The 21,341-nt window shown below is 48.0% G+C and overlaps 1 protein-coding gene across 6 annotated transcripts in view; it reads left to right on the top strand.

Moving 5' to 3' along the window:
- Window positions 1-18,015, top strand: part of TRIM66 (tripartite motif containing 66) — a 55,286-nt gene extending 37,271 nt beyond the window's left edge. For all 6 annotated transcript variants that reach the window (XM_036028978.1, XM_028517704.2, XM_036028980.1 and 3 more), the window contains 10 exons: window positions 6,265-6,786; window positions 6,948-7,140; window positions 8,602-8,662; window positions 9,087-9,261; window positions 9,566-9,855; window positions 10,340-10,466; window positions 10,768-10,842; window positions 11,213-11,365; window positions 11,779-11,997; window positions 12,747-18,015. In XM_036028978.1, the coding sequence (XP_035884871.1) occupies window positions 6,265-6,786; window positions 6,948-7,140; window positions 8,602-8,662; window positions 9,087-9,261; window positions 9,566-9,855; window positions 10,340-10,466; window positions 10,768-10,842; window positions 11,213-11,365; window positions 11,779-11,997; window positions 12,747-12,806 (1,875 nt within the window). In that variant the 3' untranslated portion in view covers window positions 12,807-18,015. The remainder of the gene's footprint in view (window positions 1-6,264; window positions 6,787-6,947; window positions 7,141-8,601; window positions 8,663-9,086; window positions 9,262-9,565; window positions 9,856-10,339; window positions 10,467-10,767; window positions 10,843-11,212; window positions 11,366-11,778; window positions 11,998-12,746) is intronic.
- The last annotated feature ends 3,326 nt before the right edge of the window (window positions 18,016-21,341 follow it).

Raw genomic sequence — 21,341 nt, 5'->3', positions numbered from 1 at the left:
TACTGACCTGAGTGCCAGAGAAGTCAGAAATCTCTCTGAGGGTCACAGACTGGAGGAACCCATGGCACTGGGCACCTCTCTGTGTGTCTCACAGGGACCTGCTTGTGCTCTGAGCCGCTCGCTGCCTTTACACCACCACAAGGATGGTTTTGGTTAGAGTAGAGCCGCTGTGCACAGGTACCTAGGACTTGGGACTCAATGAGCTCATGTGGAAGCAGATCACTGCTGAAAACAAGATGTCAAAGTTCTAGAATGGATTTTCCAGTGACATGAGGTCTGCAATCTTAGGAGCATTTTATCCCACCAGCTTCCCTGAGTCCACAATGATGTTTCTGAGTGAACTTTGACATTTGTCTGACACTAGCTGTTGCCTAAACTTCCGAGTCTTGGTTTAGCCACTCTGAAGAAAAACCATGGTTCCAGCTCTACAACAGAACCCTCTTACCTCTCAAGTGAAACTGGAAGACATTTTGATGGCTTAATTTTATACTTCTGAATTAGTCAACTGCTGGAAAATATATACAACTCTTTATGCAAAGCTCTCATGGAGTCAAGGCTGAAGACATCACAGAGGGCCCTATCTGAGACCTGGTTCACCTGCAAAAGGGATCTCTCTTCTATTCATAATATGGCCCCAGACCTTTAACAGAGGACTTTGAGGGCACCAGGACGCTGTTCGTGGCTTGAGAGGAGCCCGGGATGTATCTTCAGTAAGTGTTACTGAAGTCGTAGGCACTCCAGTGGTCCGGACTAGTAAGAGTGATGCAGAAGAGTAAAGGAGTCTGACTCATACAAATAACATTTATTACCATTATTAAAGCACTTTGATGTCTGAGCTCTAAATTTTATTCTTACAACTCAATGAGATTCACATCAACCTGTGGAAGAAGAAATTAAAACCCAGAGATGGGAAATGACCTGCTTAAACTCATACTCTAAACCCTGGCATAAGTGAGGACACACTAGGCATCCTGCCTTCATAGTCTCCAAATCCACCACCATGGATCAGATCATAGGTTCTCAACCTCAGCCATAATGTAATCTCATAGCCTAGCCCTGAGAGCAGCTGTTTGCTCAGAATTTTCCTGAACAAAGAGCCTGGTGAGGCCTTCATAGGGCACAGCCTGTGTTAGCATGTGTAGAACTATACAGAGACCCACTGTGCTACTCAGGAATCAAGTCAAACACTCCTCAGGACTGGTTCCCTGAATTTATTTCTGTCTAGGAAGCCTGTCTCTGTAACTCTAACCTGATTAAATTCACAGACCAAACTCAAGCTCTTTGTTTGGGTCTCCCAGTCCATGAGAAAACAGGTCCTCCTTGTGTGTAGGCCTTAAATAGGCCTGGCCAAAGGACTTTGGGCCTATTTCTCCTGAGTGGCCAAGGCTTGAAGCCCTCCAAGTATTTTGACGGTTCCACTCCTTCTGGCTTTCACTTTAGATTTACTGGAATCCATTTATTCCTTTCCTCTTCCTTCCATTTCAGACTTTGGGGTCCTCTTTGTCTTTTCTGTCTTTCTGGGATCATCAGGGCACTGGGCACTCTTTAGTTTTCTCATTTGACTGTGGTCAGTTAGCATAAATCAGCATAGTTACAGCCACAGCAGTAGCCCTAATTCCTACAAGAGCTCAGTGCTCACTATCAACAAGAACAATGACTTCACTATTAAAAATTAGCTTGTGAAAGCACTGGCTGAAACAGTTCCCTCCTCAGCTATCTGATTCAGCTGTTTCAAGATATACTACACCATGTAAAACCAGTCTGCCTACTCTGAAGCTGTTGAACGCACTCAAATATTCCAAGGATTTAATTCACAAATCTATTTACCTCTATCCTTGTCTCCTTATCTGTTTCCTTCAGCCAGAGTGAAGGCTTTCAATATGTTTCCAAGACACAACTGCCAAGTCATTGGTCCCTTCTCCTACTGCACTCTTACACAGTGTGGTTAGCCTTTGACAATTTCAACTACTGGAACAAACACCCGACATCAGAAGTGATCAGTCAAAACTTCGGAGCAGCAGCCAAAACAGATGTCACAAACTTCATGCATTATATTCTGTATGAGATCACAAGCCCACACTCAGGTGTCTAGTCAGCATTGTTGACCTAGAAAGCTTAGTTGTATGGTTTTCTTCTTCCTACATTACAGCAAAGCAGATTAGAAGCAGGAAGTCAGGACTTCTATAATGGCAGCTAACAACAAGGGAGAAGGCAAGAAACTTCACCTGGAAAGTGGCAGGTTGTGAGAACTGAGAGGAAAAACTAAGCCCTACATTCTTAGGAGTTACCTAAAGCACCACTGATGTACAGCCCACCCCAATATAGAAGTTCCTCAGAATTTCTTTGCATCACTAAAGAAATGGTCTCATTAGTCTTTGTGTACTATGTTTAGTAAGCCTGGGTAGTGTGTAAATTGTTTCAGAAGTGCTCCCTTTCAAAATAAAAATTTAAAGGTATGTTTCAGATACCTGAAAAAGTGAATTTCTGTGGAACACCACCCTACCTGCATTACTTTATCCCCAGCACCATTATCTTGCTGTAAGAACCTGAAATTGATATTAAACACAGGGCATGTGTGCACCAAGTGTCTGTTTATTGACTTCTCAATTCCCTCTTACTTGGGCACTAGTTTTCTAGCTATGGCACAAAATCAAGACCAGCCAGTAAATTTTTAAGGCCAGGCTAAGATTCCTAGTCTTGGGCCTAAACAGGCTTGGGAAATATGGGTAATTACTCTGTGTCTCAATTTCCCTTTTTGATAAAATGAAAGAACAGTGATTTCTCTGATATTTGACATCATCATGTGGCTATAATTATAATAATAATGGTTAACAGATTGAACTCCAGAAAAAGATCCGGGTGGTGAGGTTGGGGAGAGGGCACAGAGAACAGGTGGAGCAGGAGACAGGTTGGATGGTGAAGATTGCATGGGTGATGAGCAGAAGAGGGTGGAAGTCAGACAGTTCAGGGAAGTGGCAGGCCAGCAAGCTGTGGAGGCAGGTGGTTCAGACAGGCAGATTACATGCACTCTAGATGAGGCGAGTCAGAGAAGCCCCAGGTGAAGCAGGTGCAAACAGAGATGAGGAGACAGAGAGAGAAAAAGAGACAAGAAGAGCACAGGGACAGGGACAGGAACGTATAGTTTAGGAGGAGAGAAAATTAGGGGCCGTGAGGATACCCCAGGTCAGGGAGGTAAGGAGGGGCTCTTTAGGCGCAGGGCTGTCTCCCCTCTCACCCCAAAGGCAACCCAGGTGGATCAGCAGAGTGAATGTTTCTGGCATGTTGACTTCTTTTCCTCCCTGAACTAGAAAGTGGTTATTTTCACTCGAAAATCTCAAACATACATTTTTCCCAATGAAATCTGAAGGGTTTGTATGTAAAGATGAGATCAGGGTATCCATTACAAACCTGCCAGATTGGAAGTGTCAGTGATTGCTCTACAGACTTTACAGCTGGCCACAGACTTCCACTGTTTCTCATTTGATCTCTCAACGATCCTGGGTGCTAGAGAGGGCAGGCCGCATCGTCCCTGTTGACAGATGAGCTCTTCCTGTGTGTGAAGCACCCAGTGCAGGAGTGGCCGCTTTCCCAAGCCCTTTCCCAACCCTAGCGTGCACTTTGGAAGCACTTTCCTTGCTTGCAGGCCCTAGAGACTCAACCTGCTTTCCTGACCCTGAAAGCACATCCTCCCCTGACCCCAATTCACCCTGTAACCCTGGCAGGAGAGTAGGATGGAGGTCCTCAGTACCCCTCTTTCTTCCTGTACATGAAATGAGTACCTTTTGTTTTGCTATTTTGTAGCCCTTCACTCCAGAGAGACAGATAAAGCATCCAAAAATAACTAATACTCAGCACACATAGGTTCCAGAAATGCCATTGTGTTTGTGTAGCCTGTGCAGATGGAGTCGGGGCTGACTTCCTCATAGCACTCGCTCTGAGTCCCTTCTCAGAATCCCCCTATGAGCATTTCCTAGGTTCTCTGTTACCACTGCCAGAGCTTCACCCCACCTCCTGAGAGCTTAGGCCTCCTTGAGATTGGCTGTAGGCATGGAGACAAAAGAGACCAGTCCAGTCTGCAGTATCTTAGGACATGTTACTGATCTTGTACTATTATAATGCTGTCATGGGTATTTATGGGAGCAGGTCCACCAGGTCCAGGTTAAGACAAATTATGACAGAGTTTCCACAATTCTTCCATGGCTCAGTCTACATGCCCTCCTCTCCTCTGTTATTCTATTAACTCACATTTCATGAAAGCAATAAGTAATCAGGACAGGAGAGTTGGTATCCTACAAATGTGATCTCTACCCCTAATCTGGGAAGTTTTGTCTTTGGGAGTTTAATTTGTGCACATCTTATGACATATAGCACCTGATTGTTATTACTTGCGACGGGCTTGGGTGGATTTTGGTCCTCTCTGTGCTCGGCACTAAGATCTCCCTGAGAGAGGTTGAGAGGCTGAGAGCGTGTGTGTCATTGGTAGATGAAACAAACCCCAGAACTGCATTAAATATACATGTCAAGTAGGGGAAAGGTGGAAGAGTCCGGCTCCAAGGATTTGACTGTGCTGTCTAGCAACAGGGAGTGCAGTCATTATTGGGTATCCTTGTCCATAGATAAGGAAATACAGAATACTGCAAAGCTATGGTCGTCCATAGCCAGGACAACCAGGTGATGCCACAGGGCCTGTCTGGGATAGTCCTTGGTTTCTAACTGCAGTTCCTCAAGCGGGGCTCCCTGCCTAGTCTGCCTCATTTGGTTTGAGCACTCCCCCCATCCTTCCTCCTTCTCAACTTTTCTTATCTTGGGACTTAGAGTATAGAGCATATTGAACCTGTTTTATTGAAGACTATTGAGCTACCAAGGAATATATGAAAAACAAACTTTTCTTTGGAGAGATAAAGCATGCTTAGCTCCTCTGCTTTTAAAATTGAGAATAAGAATAGAAGATATAAGCTTTGCTAAAAGATAATAGGGGGAAAGGTCCAGGAGAGAAGAGAAAACAATAAGGAAAAAAAACAGTGGAGAGGGAGAGAGAGAAGGAGGTCAGGAGAGAGGCAAGAGCAGGGGCAGGAAGGACAGAGAGGGAGGAACAGAGTGTGGGAGAGACAGGGGAGAGGAAGGAGCGTAGAGAGAGATAGAGGCAGATAGGCCAGGCTTACGGCTGTGGCTTCAGTGCCAGAGGTCTAGATTCTAAATCTACAAGAGTCCTACTCAGTGGTGAGGTATTGAAGAGATTCCCCCTGAGACGAGGAACGAGACTAGGATGGCTACTGTAACTACTTCTGCGTAACCTGGTACTGCAGGTCTAGGCTAGTGGCATAAGGCAAGAAAAACAAATGTAAGAAAAGGAAGAAATAAAACTTACTATTCACAGATGACAGGATTTGTGTGTAGAGAAAAATCCCAAACTGACTTTAACTAGGTCTCAATATACAAAGGTCAATATACAAAAATGAATTATATTTCTATATGTGAACACAAACAGAAAGAAATGGAAATTTACAAAATTAATTTTCCAATAACATTAAAAAAAAAACAACTTCAGATGCCTTTCTGGATGGGGCTTCTCAACTCCCTTCTTTCTTCCTGTACCTGAAATGAGTAGCTCTTGCTGTAATATCCTATGGCATTCACTCCAGTGTAAAATTAGGGTCCCAACAATAGCCACCACAGCGAGAGCCATAGACGGGGCTTACTGAGCACCCACAGTATGGCAGAAGTTGTTCTAGATGTTTATGTGGGTTCTTCCTTTTAGCCTCCACAACAGGCCTTCAATGTTTGCTGCGAGGATTAAATGAGGAAATATATGTAAAACACTCAGCAAATTACCTTGCATACAACAAATGCTTAATAAATTTTAGCAACATAAAAACAATAGTTATTTTAGAGAAGCTTATAGACTCAGTTGTTAGTAAAACTAAGCTGCTATTCATTTGGCTTAAGATTTGTAAACAGTCATGCATTATTATTGTTTTTAAAAAAGATTTAAATAGCTTGTTAATTTATTTATTCAGCCAGGCACTGTTCGTGGGTATAGAAATATAGAGGGTAAGCAAAATAGACAAAATCCATGCCTTAATGGAGTTTACAGTCTGTAGGGTAAGCAGACATCAACCGAATGGTGTCACAGATTGTACTATGAGAATGAAGTACGAGGATTTATGAGAACAGAAAAGAGCGGAGCTTTCATGGGCTGCATCTCCCCTTCCCCTCTCTCCATCCCCAGCTAACAGCCTGACAGCCCTGTCTTTGCTCCTGCAGCACTCCACCTCTGTGAGCATTATGGGCTTTTCCAACACTCTGGAGATGGAGCTGTCATCTACGAGGCTGGCGAGGGCCCTAGAGCCACAGATCCAAAGCGTGAGCAGCCTGACAGCTGGCCACCCCCAGGCAGTACCAAGCCTGCTGAGTGGCCCCCCACCAACCGTGTCCAGCCTGCTGAGTGGTCAGAACCAGACTATGTCCAGCCTGGCAGCCAGTCACCTGCAGACAGTGCCCAGTCTTGTGCGTGGCACAGCCCAGTCCATGCCCACCCTGATGAGTGATTCCTCCCAGGCCATCACAAGCCTAGCAAGTGATTACTCTCAGGCCGGGCCCAGCCTGATGTCTGGTCCCACCCAGCCTGTGCCAAGTCTAGCAACTTGTCCTCTGCAGAGTATGCCTCCGGCTTCCGACGTGCTGCCGGAAACTGGAGCCAGCTGCAGTCCTGGCCCTGGCCGAGCTGCAGGGAGCCTGTGCTCTGGCGATGGGGCTGACCCCTCTGTGGGGAATGCCCTGTGTAAGGTAAGTCCTGGGAAAACACCATTCAACTTTCTCTGCTCATCACTGAGCAAAAGGATGGCCCCTGAAGGCCTTTTCCTGGCTTTCGCCTAACAGCTCTGTGACCGCTAATGGCAAAAATGTCTGATTTCTTTTGTTTTTTCTTGTCCTTTTACTTTTCAAAGATGGAAAGTGAGGATTCTACCCATTTTGCTGACTCTTTGGGACAAGGCCCCACGGCCCCTGGCCTACATGTTTCCAAGGACTTGACTATCCCCTCAGAACTAGAGGAACCAATTAACCTTTCTGTGAAAAAACCACCTGTGGTCTCGGTGGTCAACACATCCATAGCTCTGCAGCAGTACCAGACTCCAAAAGGTGAGATTCAAGTAAGCAGCCTGCCTTTCATCCTGGCCACAGACTTGAGCAGATGTACTCAGCATCCCCAGGTGAGGTAGAGGTAGCAGGCAGGCTTTAGCCTGATGGAGCAGTGCTTCTCTCTCAGGCTGACTTCACCTCTGTCCCCCAGAACTGGCTTATTGATTCCTGTTCTGTTTCCCTCACCATGGCCAGGGCTGATCTAAGCATGGCTCAGGGCTTAGCCTCCTAGTAACATTCCCCGTGCAAAGCATTCTGGGGGTCTGGGTTGCAGGTGGAGGGTGTTAGGAAGAACTCATCCTAGAAGGGTGAGCCTTGGCAAACTACTTTAGGGAAAAGAGCATGTCTCACATGGGAGTAGGTAGATGTGAGTTAGAAAACCAGCACTGCCTCTTTATGTTTGATCCTGGGTAAGATACCTCACCTGCCCAAGCTGGTTTCTGTTTCTATAAATGGGGCTAATCTTAGCTGCCTCACAGGCTGCTGGGACAAGTGATTGCAGGGAAATCATTTGGGGACTCTGTAGCAACAAGAGTTTGCCTTGCACCTGGCAGTAATGTGGATTTGTGTTGTGCCTCATGGTAGAGGGAATTTAGACCGGTGGAGATGGTCCTGAATCCTCTTCTCATCTACTGCGCCCCTTCTCAGTGGGGCTGGGCCGAAGTTCCTTTCTTCTGGGGAGGGGAGGGCTAGTGGGGAAGTTAGGGAGCAACTGCCTGGTGATCCGATGGGACTTTTTCAGTTCAGTGGATGATGTGCATTTAGTTTGTAATGGTCAGCCTATGTCCTATATATTTAATAAATGAAAATGAAACCATTCTCCTTTTTCCCTCACACTGACTGAATGACCCACTGAAAAATTATTGGTTCTTAACTGCACAATAATGTAACCCTGCATTTTAAGCAGTTACATTTTTGGGGGCCTGCTTGATTGTGGAAAGTGCCCAGGATAGCACCTAGTGCTGAGTTGGGAGCTCAGTAAGTGCTCATTTTCTCTTCTCTTCCCACACTGCCCGCCTGCCCACCTGCTCAGACTGCGCTACTCAGGGCAGGGCTCCAAGGAGCCTCTTGCCCACAGAGTGTGAGCTGGATTCTCAGGCAGTGCTGGAATCCCAGCACAGGCAGAGACTAGACAGAATGACTTCCGAGAGCAGGTAACTCCAGTGTGTGCAGAACAGTGATTTCTGAGCTCACTTTGTAGGTGAGAAGGGGGCCTCTCAGCGCTTGACCTAACAATCACTGCTAGGCAGCCTCTGAGTGTTTATCTTTTTAAAAGAAGGTGGCCTTTTTCCCCTCCCAGGAAGGAGGGCCATGGTAGGATTTTCTCCACTGTGAATGATTACAGAGTATTTAACAATGTGTGACAGGTAGATGACCAAAGGTATGAGTAGCAGATATGAGTGTGGGTCACAGGGTATGTTGTCATAAATATATGCCACAGACATTTTTCTTTTGCCTTAGAGTATGAGAATTTTGAACAAGGAGACCTAGAGCTGGATGCCAAGGAGAACCAGATCATCAGGTAACAGATTCTTGGCCCAGCCTTTTTCTTCCACCCCCTCAAATCCATGTCCTGGGAGGCTGGCACAGGAAGTAAGCATCCTTGATGACTTAACTAGAAGCAGGAGTTTGCCTGCAACTGTGGGGTCTGGATGGTTGGGCGTCTGGGATGGTGGTGGGAGGATGTCATGCTCCTGCACTGTGGGGCATGGGCTCTGGCCAGTCCTCCCTCTCAAGGAGCCTCTTGCTTCGACCAAAGGGCTTTCCAGAGGCTGACGGGGCCTGCCTAGGCAGGGCTTGGCAGGAGGGCAGACTATAGGTTTATCGAGGGTTGGACTGAGGAAATCTCTGCAGCAGTTCAGTTGTGGGATCCTGGATAAGCCTTGCGTAGAGGTTGGGCCAAAGGAGGCCCCCACTAAGACCCAAGGGGGTTTCTCTTGATATAGACCCTATAGTAGCAAGCCCAAGATTCCCTATGTGCGGCTGGAGCGGCTCAAGATCTGTGCTGCCTCCTCGGGAGAGATGCCTGTGTTCAAGTTGAAGCCACAAAAGAACGATCAGGATGGAAGCTTTCTGTTGATCATCGAGTGTGGCACTGAGTCCTCCAGCATGTCCATTAAGGTATCGCTTTGCTTTGCCTTGGCCTTGAACCTTGGCATCTCTCGCTGTGCTACTGCCAGAATTCTGGCTCTGGCCCTGTCCTGACTCTCTGAGTGGGGCTGCAGCTTGGCCATACTTTGTCCCCTGTCATAATGGGCCTGCGAGAAGCACATTAGGAGTGAGCTGCCAGCACTCCTGGAGCTTGGCTGGCTGGTGGTCCTGGAATAAGTTGGTGTGCAGGGCCTGTCAGTCCCCGCCCTCCTCCCCTCCCTCAACAGCCCATGAGTGCTGTGCTCTCTCGGCTCAGACTCCCTTCTTCTCCCAGGTCAGTCAGAACAACCTGCCTGACGCCATCCAGACCCCGAGTCTGGGAGGAAGAAAGGTCACTGTTACATCTCTGGCCGGGCAGCAGTCACCAGAGGTGGAGGGGGCGTCTCCTGAAGAGCACAGACTCGTTCCTCGAGCCCCTGGAGCCAAGAAGGGCCCCCCCGCACCAATAGAGAATGAGGACTTCTGTGCCGTGTGCCTCAATGGGGGAGAGTTGCTGTGCTGTGACCGCTGCCCCAAAGTGTTCCACCTTTCCTGCCACTTGCCAGCCTTGCTCAGCTTCCCAGGGTGAGTCAGGCCAATCCAGAGCCATCAGCTGTCCAGCAGGGGCATTGTCCAAGGGTGATTGTTTCAGGCCAGGCCCTCAGAGCTCCCTCTGATGGTCTTCCTCCCCTTTTTCAGCCTGCATGAATTGCAGGCCTGTGAGTCAGAGTTCGTACAGCTGTGTTCCTTCAGCACACAGAAAGGTGGATGTTCAAAATTCAGTTGGCCTCCTTTCTTTCTCTGTTCTCAGCTTCCTCTTGCACACAGATTATCCCTATATTCCTGTCCTAGCCCCTCATCACTTCCCTCTTCCTGCATTCTCTAAATCCTCAGTTACTGGATTTCTCTCAAGCTTGTGGCCAGGAAGCCATTCCCTGCAGTGCAAGGCTAGGGACTCAGTTTCTCATGTCACTCCCTCCGCCCCCACACCTGTCTTGGGTCATAGGGACAAGGGACGGAGCTCTGGGCAATGTGCTGGGGCCTAACTTGGCCTCACCCACCTCTGCAGGGGAGATTGGGTGTGTACCTTGTGCCGCAGCCTGACCCAGCCCGAGATGGAGTACGACTGCGAGAATGCCCGCTACACCCAGCCTGCGGTGCGGGCCCCCCCTGGACTGAGCATGTCTGACCAGAAGGTAAGGAGGGGTCTTTGGGAGTAAGGTTCCACGCCAGGGGCAGCCTCTCTGCCAGGCTGAGGCATTTCTGAGGGATGAGAGGTATCTCCAGGTGCCTCTCTTTGGGGCTTTCCCTGGCAGTTTGGCCCATGGGGAGTTTGCCATGATTTTCCCTCTGCCAGCTGTTTTCTTCTGGCCTGGGGGGCTAAACTGCTGTAGTATGATGGCTCATACCCTGTGGCATAGAGCCAACCCCTTTAGAGTTATCAGGGTCACTATCGGGGCCCGCACAAAGTAACACTGCCAATTCTGATTTCTGCAGAAGTGTGAGAAGCTGGTACTGTCCTTGTGCTGCAATAGCCTCAGCCTGCCTTTCCACGAACCCGTCAGCCCGCTGGTAAGGAAGGCCTTGCTGTTCCTGCCTGCTCCTGTGCTTTCTGCTTAGGGGGCCCGAGGCCTGGGGGCACATGACAGTGGCACCCAGGTGGGCTCAGAGCACAGCCACTGCAAGTATATCAATTTGTGGGTGGTCAGGGTGGCCAGGGCCAGGATCACCACAGCCTCTCCCCAGCTGCTGCTGTATCCAACCTGACTTGACAAGTAAAACATTCCTCCTTTTCCCTTTCTCTTTGTCTTCTCCCTCCACACTTTTCTTCTTGCTGCCTTTCTCTTTTTTATGTCCTTTCACTTCTATTCCAACTCATTCTCCATCTCTCATTTTCTCTTATCTTCACTTTTCTCTTCCGGCTTTCTTCCTTCTCCCCAAGGCCCGGCATTACTACCAGATTATCAAGAGGCCCATGGACCTGTCAATCATCCGGAGGAAGCTACAAAAGAAGGATCCAGCTCACTACACCACCCCAGAGGAGGTGGTGTCAGACGTGCGCCTCATGTTCTGGAACTGTGCTAAGTTCAATTATGTATGTTTATGTATGTCTTGCTTGTTTAACCTGTCCCCTATTTCCCAATGGCCCCACAATTGTCACGTGGGTGGGTGTCAGGTTTGGTCCTGGGCTGCTTTGGGGACTTAGGAGTAGACCTCCAAGGTCTGCTGTAGTCACAGTCGTTTAAAAGGTCTCTTCCCCATGTGGGCTTTACCATGGACTGAAGAGGAAGATGGGGTGCTAGTGACTGGCCATCTGGGTAATGGTCCTTTCTGTTGTAAGAGTGGGTACCAAACTGGTTATTCTTAGTCCTGAGGAGAGAAACATAAATTTCCAGACACCCCAGAGACCCAGCTAGGCTTTGTGGTCTCTGCATAGCTCCTGAGAGGCCTGGAAGAGATGAGCTGGCGGAAACAGGCCAGACCATCCCTGCTCTCCTCCCCCTTCAGCCTGACTCCGAGGTTGCAGAGGCCGGCCGCTGCTTGGAAGTATTCTTTGAGGGCTGGTTGAAGGAGATCTACCCGGAGAAACAGTTCGCCCAGCCGAGGCAGGAGGACTCAGACTCCGAGGAGGTGTCTAGCGAGAGTGGGTGTTCTACTCCCCAGGGCTTCCCATGGCCCCCCTACATGCAGGAGGGCATCCAACCCAAGAGGCGGCGGCGACACATGGTAAAGAGTTGCTGCCGGCTGGCAGACAGGCGGGCGGGCGATTGGGCAGGTGTGGGCACCTCAGCAACATGTGTGAGAGCACCTAGAGTGAAGCGGCTCAGGTGGCACAGGAGAGAGGTGACAACGAACCCTCATTTCCAGTCCCTTAGCCTAAGAGGAAGGCAGAGCAGGACAGTGCAGGGCTCCTCAACTCCCATTACCCTGAGGTTCAGATTCAGAGAGGTGGATGCACTTCCTCAGGGCCATGCAGTAAAGTGATGGCAGAACCAGGGTGAGTACTGTGGTATCCTGACTCCTTGCTCAGCGCTGGTTATTCTGAACTGCGATGCCCCTGACAGAAGTGCCTGGTCTCAGAGCCTGATCTTGACTGGGTTTGGAGTCAAGGAAGGGACCTCCCCAGACCCTTGGTGTAGAGGAAGAAGGAGAGATGGTGCTTGCAGCCGAGAGAGCTGCTCTGGCCTTTTGGATGGTCCCACCTTTGCAGCCCTGAAAGATCAATTCAAAACTATTTAATTCCACCAAAGTGTATTGCTTGCTTACTGTGTGCGGGTCTGACCAGCCTTCCACAGTTGTTTATGATCCTTTGCACACAGTGGTTAGTACCTTCAGTGAGTTTTGCTGTTGCGTTCCCAGGATAGGAAAAAGCTACTTTGGCTCCAGGAGTCCCAAGCTGGACACTTACAGCCTTTTCATGTTAAAAAATGCTATATTTCTGAAGGCCATTCTAATTCCAATTTTTTTTTCTTTAGGAGAATGAAAGAGCAAAAAGAATGTCTTTCCGCCTGGCCAACAGCGTCTCCCAGGTGTAGGGCTGGAAGGAGACTAAGTGCTCTGGCAGGTGGTGCCGCCGCACCCTCTGGACCACTCCTCCCCACCTTCCCACTCATTCTCTTCAGACTGTGGACGTGAGACAAGTCTTGTCGAGCTGATGTAGTGCCCTTCTTTGCCATTTGCATCTTTCAGCATTTATTTGGGAGCCATAGTGCCTCCACTACAGAGAAGATTTCAGTAATAAACAGCAAAGAGGGAGGTGTTCCCTAACACCAGAGTAATCTCATGTGTAGGGTAGCTTGACGAGACCAAGCCTGGTCAGGCCCGGGAGGACCTAACTTCCTTGGTGAATTCTTCCTGCTGAGGAAAGCAGACTCTTCTCACCTTTCAGAGTGCAGGGCTCAAAAGAGGGTAAAAGAAGGGAGAGAGGTTCTGACCTGTGATCCCTGGTCCAGCACAGCCAAAGACTGTCACTGGTTGCCTTTGTCTGGCCTGACGGGATAGAGGCACCAGCCCTGGGCAGGGTAATGGAGGCTTCTGGAGGTCAGAGGTCTCAATAGGTGCCTATTCGGGTTCTAACGGTTTTCAGGGTATTTGTTTTCCACGCCCCCTTTCCTGACGTTGACTTCGGTGACTGCTGTGAAAGGCTCCAGCTGCTGTGGTGTTCCTGCTGAGCCGGCTGGCTGTGCCTCGACCACTCACAGCGTTAGGCTCAGGTTTCACTGAGCTTAAGAAGATGCCAACTTCACAGCCAGCCCTTTATGTCACTCGCTTTGGGCTAACATCTCCTCTTTGGTGTCAGAACCCACTTTCCTAGACGTTATTGTTGGTGGCCACGCCTTCCCTCTCTCCATTTTTGGATCCCAAGTTCTGCTTGGGAAACTGTGAGACAGCTGCTTTAGGGACAGAGTTCCTGGGCAAGGAGAATGACCACAACCAGCTCACTCTGCTGGACCTCTCCTCCTGCCTAGATTCTAGTCCTCAACCTGGCCACATTCACAGAGCCAAAGATCAGAAGGGAGTCCTCTGACTTGCCTGCACTCGGGCTCTCCACAGCCCAGAAAAAGCCTCGCCTCTACTGGTAGCTCTTGTTGCTGCTGTTGTTGTTGTTGTTGTTGGAGGTTGGAGAAAGCCGGAGGGACTGGCAGAAGCCAGGTCTGAGCATTCACAGGGAAGTTCTGTCTAGGGTGAGAAGGGGAAACCTGGGAGGTGAAAATCCAGTGCCCTTCTGTGACCCTGACACCATTTCAGGATTTTCCTTCTCCTTAAAAACAGAGAGAAGTGTTCTAGAAGCCATGGGACCTGGAGCAGAGCTCCAGGCTGCATCTCAGATGGATCTTCATGGTCCATTTAGGGTGTTAGGGAGGAAGAGGCATAGGTGGATGCCAGAGGTCAGGCCGCCTGGCCAGCGAAGTTTTGCTCGAGAAAGAACTCATTGCTGATGTTGTGAGGGAGCCATGGACCTGGTACTTCAGTTGCCTGGGGACAGAGCTCTCTTTAGGGGATCCTGTCATGGTTTGGTTAATTTCCAAGGAGTCTGAGGCTATGGTTTTATTTTTGCTAAGAGATGCAGTCTAAGGAAGTTCTTATTTGTAGGGTCTTTGTTGATGGGAACATTTGGATCACAGAAAGCATTTCTTCTCTCCTTGTGAGTTGATGGGACTGCTCATTTTCTTCTCCACCCAGGCTGGAAGATCTTCCCAGCACAGCAGAGTGTGCCCATTGACTTGCCGTTCTTTCACCAGCACTTCCAAGCTCCCCTAAGCAGGTGGGCGTCCATACCCTGTTTTCTAGGTCGGGGTAACTAAGTCTTTAATGCTCCAAAGCAGCCTTAGGGGCTCACATGACTTTCTGGTTTAGGTTCTGGCCACTTCCCTTTCAACCTTTGAATGTTTTTCTCTGTTTGGTTAGCTTGGCAAGGTTCCCTCTGTAATTATCTCACTGGTTCCTGCTCTTGGTAATCTTTCCTTTGTGTGGCCCTCATCCCCCCCCCTCCCCCCAAGAGAGCTTCATGGTGCTTTGTGTTGAACAGCTAGGTGAAGGCTGTGTGTAGCTCAAACTCGATTAAGATCCTTCCCCAGGACCAGCTGGAGACCACAAATATAAAGCAGAAATGCCCGGTTAGAGACTTGGCTTTCCTTCTGTCAGTGAAGCTTCGAGCTTGGGGATAGTACCACGGGCCCAGGGATCAGCCTGCTGGGCCAGAGGATCTCAGTACTGTAGTAGAGAGTCACACATTCCCTTCTGATTACAGAGCTCCTGCATGCTGAGAGGCTTCCTTTAAGCACCTGAGCTGTGTGGGCCAGGAGGCAGAGTGTCCTTCCGTCCGAGGGTGCGAGGCCGTGGCCCACCATATTGTCCCTGTACTGGTTGCCTGAAAGCACTGCCCTCTCTGTGGCATTTCCTGTGTGCTCAGCACCAATGTTGTGAGTCAAGGTTATGTTTTGTTTTGTTTTTGCATGCAGAAAACAGATCATGTCTTTTTAGAAAAAAATTTTTAAAGCTATTAGCTGCGTGATTGGTTACAGTGGCTCTTTGCAAACATTTGGGTGGATCCCACTTTTGGCTTAGATCTATAGTGGCCCCATTTGGAAGTCAGTCAAGTCCTTTGGCCCTCGACAAAGTCAGGAAATGGAGATACAATGACCTCTGGATTCTTATGGTGCAAAATACCACCTTAGAGATGAAATTGGGCTTCTTGGGTGTGCTGAGAAATAGGAGGATGAAGTGTTTTCCATTGATGCAAAGGAGGTTTTTGTGCAAACATTGAGGAACTTGCGGAGCACTCCTCCAGAACGTTGGGCATGTTGGTCCTGCCTGCCTTCTAGCAGTTGCCAACTACACACACTCTGCAGGTGGCAGTCACCAGATCCCTGTAGCCTTTGCTGTACACAGGCCCTGCCATTGACCCTGGCACACTCTGGCCCCCTGTACCCATTTCTGGCAACAGGTCCCTGCCTAAGACCAAGCCCCGTCTTGTTTGTTCCTGAGCTTTGCTCTGTTTCCTCTCTCAGTCCATGGTAGCACCTTAATCTTCTCTGAACTCCTGGACTGAGACCTTCCTTTTGGATCACCATAGCTGTGCTCCCTCTTCTCCTCCTCCTTCACTGCTGTTTACTTAAATTGTTTGTTCCTTTAGCCCATTTCCATGACCTCAGCTGTCCTTCTGGTCTTTCAGCCTTCTCCTGGACTTCTTCGTCTCCCCAGCCTGAGCCTATGGCCTATCACTGACATTTCTATCAGCATCCTGAAGTTTCTCATCCCCCCGAACTTCTGCTGTGACTGTTAACCATTCTCTGCTTTCTGCACCACCCTGGTTTTTCCTCCCTCTTCCTGGTCTGCTAAACATGGCAGATCCATAGTGACAGCCTGAGCTGAACTCTCAGTATTGGTTAGTGTGTCTCTGACTTAATATTATCCTGCTTTCAGTCCATGCCATTCACCCTTGCTCTCAGCAGGTGACTGGCCTCACTGCCCGCTTCTCGGAAGAGAGGCCCTACAGCAACAGCTTCCTTGCCTGCTAGTCTCTCCCCTGTCCTGTCGCTCTGTCTCTGTCCTTCCTCTTGCTCCTGTTTGGTGCCTATTTCTCGAACCCTGCTATATGTCCTCTAAGAGTTTGCTCTGTCACTTGTCCCATTGCCTTTACTTCCCAGTGTCTTCAATCTCCCTCTCCATTGGTTACCTCCTGTAACCTGCAAACAAGCACAGACCTCCCCAAGATTTAAAAAAACCTATTAGAGGCTGTTGCCCCTTACACATTTTCCTTGTCATCTTCATTTCTTTTAAAAAGAATCTTTGTTACTGATTCTTCTCACACCACTCCTCACCCTCTATAGTTTTTCGTAAAAGTCACCAGTGACCACTCAGTTGCCAAATTAAACGAATATTTTCAGTCCTCAGCTATCTTAAACTCTACACATTTCACAGCTTCTACCACTTCCTCATTGAAACAACCTCTTCTCTTGGCTTCCAGGACACCACAAGTCTCTGGATTATCCTCTCCCCTGTCAGCCACACAGCCTGAGCCTCCGTTGAGACCTTGACAGGGGGACACATTGTAGCTTTCTCTGGCCTCTCCTCTGGAGCAACCGGGCAGGCGGGAGGAAGCACCGCTGCTGTTGCTCTGGCCCTGACCCCTGTGTTGGCTGGCCTCTTCTCTTCTGCCTGCTTCTCCTCCTGGACCCAGTTTTCCTTGTGCCACAATGTTTACGAGCTCTGCCAGGAGGAGAGCATTGGCTGGCCCACCCCCTGTCTCTTCCAGCACAGCACAGAGACAGATTTTAGCCATGTTTGCTGAGAGGCCCCGTTTAAATCAGCCCGAGTGTGGGTTGGGTCTCACCACAAAGCAGTTTGGTAAACGGGATTATCAAGCTAGTGGGAAGCTCATCATACAATCCCCCTACCAGTTAGGGCTTGCTGCTGTTGGATGGTGATCCAAGGAGCTCGGGATCGTGGTGAACATGTCTCCACACGTGGTTCAGTGCTGCTAGCCAGGAGGAGAATCCTGGCCCGGTGAGTGTCTGTCGCTGATAACATCCTGGTGGAGGTGAAACGGAGAAGTGCTGTGATTTGTCACTTGCTTGGGGCTTGGTTGGGGTCAGCCTGGCCTCCTTCAGCCAGGTCTTTCCCGTCTCTACAGGTCATGACCACCTGCTTGCTCCAGTTCCGAGAGCTGGAGGCAAATGTATGTTGTTTTCTTGGAAGTAGGGAGGTGGTGTAAAGGGAAATCTCATTTGAGATGCCGAATACCTACGTTTTGTCTCTGCCAATTATGAGGTACATGACCTTGGGTACAGTTTCCCCATCCATAGAGCTGGGCTGGGGTGGGGGCGGGTATGGAAAACAGTGATTTCTCAGACGTTCCTCAGCTCCAAAGACGGTAACAGTGATTCTAACTCTGAAGTTCAGGCCACACAGGGAACAAGGGAACACTGGGCATAGGATACAGCTGGGGAGTCTTCACCAAGGCAGGGCAAAGGGACTCACAGGCCAAAATGAGCTGCTCTGAGGAAAGCCTTCAGTAGCTGGTGCTGCTTCCTGAGCTGTACGCCCCTTCCTCAAGCTGCATGCCTTTCTTGGGTATCTAGGGAGACGGGAGAGTTCCTCCTAGGCCTCTTCCTAGAAGCGGCCATCGGAATCCAAAGTTTTGGTTGGGGGAATGAGGAATATTTTAAGGGGAAGTGTCACTGATCTTAAAAGGACCCATACATTCAAGAACAAATAAAAAAATAGCACTTTTTGTTACCAATAATTGTGTCCTGGAGTGTTCTTTCAGTGGCGGTTGTTGAGCACACTTCATGGTCTTCTTGCCCCTGGATTCCAGCATCATTCAGAACACAAGGTAGGGAAGAGTGAACTGGGAAGCCGTTCTGGGGGAGAACTCCACTCTCTGCTTCCGATTGCACGGACACAGCCTGTTCTTCAAAATGCAGGTGGCAGGTCTGAGGGGGGTGAGGGAAACTGTCTAGTGAATGCCCACCACTTGTAGGCACTAAGTATTTTAAGAATGTGCTCTATGTAGTGATATTTCCTAGTTGTCTAGCCTTGGCTCTCCTCTCTGCCCACTTTACACCAGTGGTTTCTAGCCACTTAAGGTAAGGACAGTATAATGAATAATTTTCACTCATTTTAACTACATAGAATCTGAACCCCTTTTCTATTTGCAGGAAATTGTGCACCTCAGGAGTCTTCAGAGGCAGAGCTCGCTTCTCACTGTAGAACCTAGATATACTAAAATCTTCATTTTCCAGCATCCCTTAAAGCCAAGAAACAGGTCTAGTGGTAGTAATTTAAAAAAAAAGCAGGGACCACAGAGACTTCCTGGTGGCAGTGTGGTGGCATCGAGGTGGGGTTTCCATGGCAGCAGCAGCAGCGGCAGCAAAACAAGTTGAAGCACCTGGTGCTCGATGGCAGTGACAGTTGCTGCAGCAGACCAGTTAGCTTAGTTTTATTTTCTGGCCTTCCCAACAGTTCTGTGAACCACCTAAAAAATATTTCCCCAAACTCATTTTCTGTTTCAATTAGCTAGGACTGGGTTCTTTTACCCTAATTGATGCAGAAGTCTCAGAGAATCTGATAAAAGTCCTGGATTCACTCTCTGAGTTCCAGAACCCCTGTCCTGTGGTCTGTTGGACACCTTCACTTGAGTGTCTCAATGTCACCTGGGACACCAGCTATCCTCCGGTGCCCTTAACGTGTTCTTCCTCACTTATTCCTGATCTCAGAAGCCAGGGATGTCAGAGAGAAACCAGGGATGTGGTGTCAGAGAAGTTTGTGTTTCAAGGAGGGACGATCACTGCTTTTAATGCTCAAGACGAGACCTGGAAATCATTTCTGGTCCCCCACCTCTTCCCAGACTGGCCCTTCAAGTACCTGAAACTTTTCCCTCGCCTGTCCTGAGTCCTCTGCTGTTTTGTCCTTACTAATTATATTATAGTACTAATTATATTATAGTTTGCCCTTACTAATTGTGCTATGGGGCTGGCAGGCAGGTCCAATGCAGACCCCCTTCCTGCACATGTGGCTTCTGGGCTGTTTCATCCACTAGGCAGTCCAGGCAGAGTATCCAGGGCCTGATAAAAATGTTATAAATTTTTTTTAATGACAAAACCTAAATAAATATATAATTAAATGTCTATAAACTATACCATATGTTAAACTCATTAAATGTCTATAAACTATACCATATGTTAAACCCATTAATTGTCATTTTATGACAATTTTCATAAAAATTTTATTACACTTGAAAATAATTAGTAGGTTAGAGATTTTCAGGGGCCTGTGAAAGTAAATGCTAAAAAATTAAAGATGGTAAAACTTAAAGAATAAATATCTCATTGAATGTCTCTAAACTTATTATTGTTAAACCCATTAATTGTTAATTTTATAATTTACAAAAATTTTATTACACTTGATAACAATTTGTAGGTTGTGGTTTTTTACTTCACAAGAAATTCTACATTCACAAGATGATTGCTAAGAAACCTGAGCCAACTGCCAATTCGATGAATTGCTCCTAGACAAACCATTTAAAAGGCAATATTATAAAGACAGTTTCCAACATTTGCAGTAAAGACTAGGTTAACTGCAGGCTGTAGGTGCAGCTTAATGCTTGGTGTGTGTTGTAGGGCCTCCTAGAATAAGAATGCTTGGACTTCGGGAAGAGCCCTCTTCAAGGGCCATGGAGCTATGGCCTGAGGACCTCCTCCTGTAGCCAGGATCCCCTGAAAGCCTTGCACAGGATAGGGCTTGGGAGCTGAGAGAGTGATCAGCCCCTAGAGGCCAGTTTCCAGCGTGGCAGAGCCTGCGGACTGTCAGTATCCATCTGCTCCTTAGCTTTAGTAATAACCCCCATCCCCACCTTCCCGCCCTCCTCTACAGCTGCATGTTGCCTTATGAATAAGCCATAGCTGGTCGATTATGAGAAGCAGTCATATCTATGACAACAGGTTTTAAATGAAATTGCTTGTCCTTCACTTCCTCTCTCTTTACTCTTCAGACAAAACCATAGATCAGCTACTGGTTGTCTACTTCAGTCCTGCAGATGGGTGACATCCTAGAGAATGGTGGAACCAGAAGCTGGAAAGAACCTCGGTTCTTTGACAATCTCATGTAGCAGCGCCATCTGCTTGAACTCACTTTGAACTTGCCTTGAACTGCCTGCTTGCTTACTTCCTGGACTATTACCTGAGAAAGAAATACATTTTTATTTTTTAAGCCCCTTTATTTTGGGATCTTTTTATGTTATTGTTCTAGCAGTTAAGCCTATACTGTTAACACAGCAATTTTCAACCTTTTCCCTCTCATGGCACACATACACTAATTACTAAAATTCTGTGGCATACCCCAAAATATATTTTTTACTTACCTGTCCAAAAATAGGTATAATTTTGATTGATTTGCAAAGAAATATTATGGTAATTACCTACCTCTTTTACTCAGAAATGACTTTTTAAGAAGTCAGGTGCCTATACTTGGACTTCTGGTACCAAGAATTGTGCAATCATTTGCAACCTTATTATGTGATGTTACCAATAAAATGCAGCTTTGTTATGTGACAAAGTTATATGCCGTTTATAGCTCAAGACTGCATTCACACCAGACAGCTATTGGGTTGGCTGTTGTCATTTTTTTATTTAATGAAGGGAAAAAGAGGTCAGCGCCTCTGACTAAACAGTCAGGTAGTGCATGTTTTAAACATTGTTTCAGCGCACTGGTTGAAAATCGCTGCTCTAAGACACCACTTCCTGCCAGTTTCTCTACCCCTGGTCTCCACTCTGCAGGCTCCGAGATCATGGAGAAAATGAGGAACTCCGTGGGAGGAAGCTCTGTCACCACAGCCTCAGCCCCGCCCCAGCCCACGGACAGGCCTGGTGCTGGCATTAATTTTTAATGATGTTTGAGTCCATAGGGCATACCTTAAATGAGACAAATCTTTGTTTGAGCTAAGAATCCAACAGAGTAATGAGATGCACAGAGGGAGAAGAAAACTCCAAAGTTGTTTCTTCTGCTTGATAAACCTCTCAAGCATCTCAGAAAGCAGAGCTGTTAGTTTCAATAATTATCAAAAGGGA

The sequence above is a fragment of the Phyllostomus discolor genome, chromosome 6 (assembly GCF_004126475.2).
Source record: "Phyllostomus discolor isolate MPI-MPIP mPhyDis1 chromosome 6, mPhyDis1.pri.v3, whole genome shotgun sequence".
Lineage (NCBI taxonomy): Eukaryota > Metazoa > Chordata > Mammalia > Chiroptera > Phyllostomidae > Phyllostomus > Phyllostomus discolor.
The sequence above is the reverse complement of the archived record's forward strand: the minus strand, read 5'-3'. Positions and strand labels throughout refer to the sequence as shown.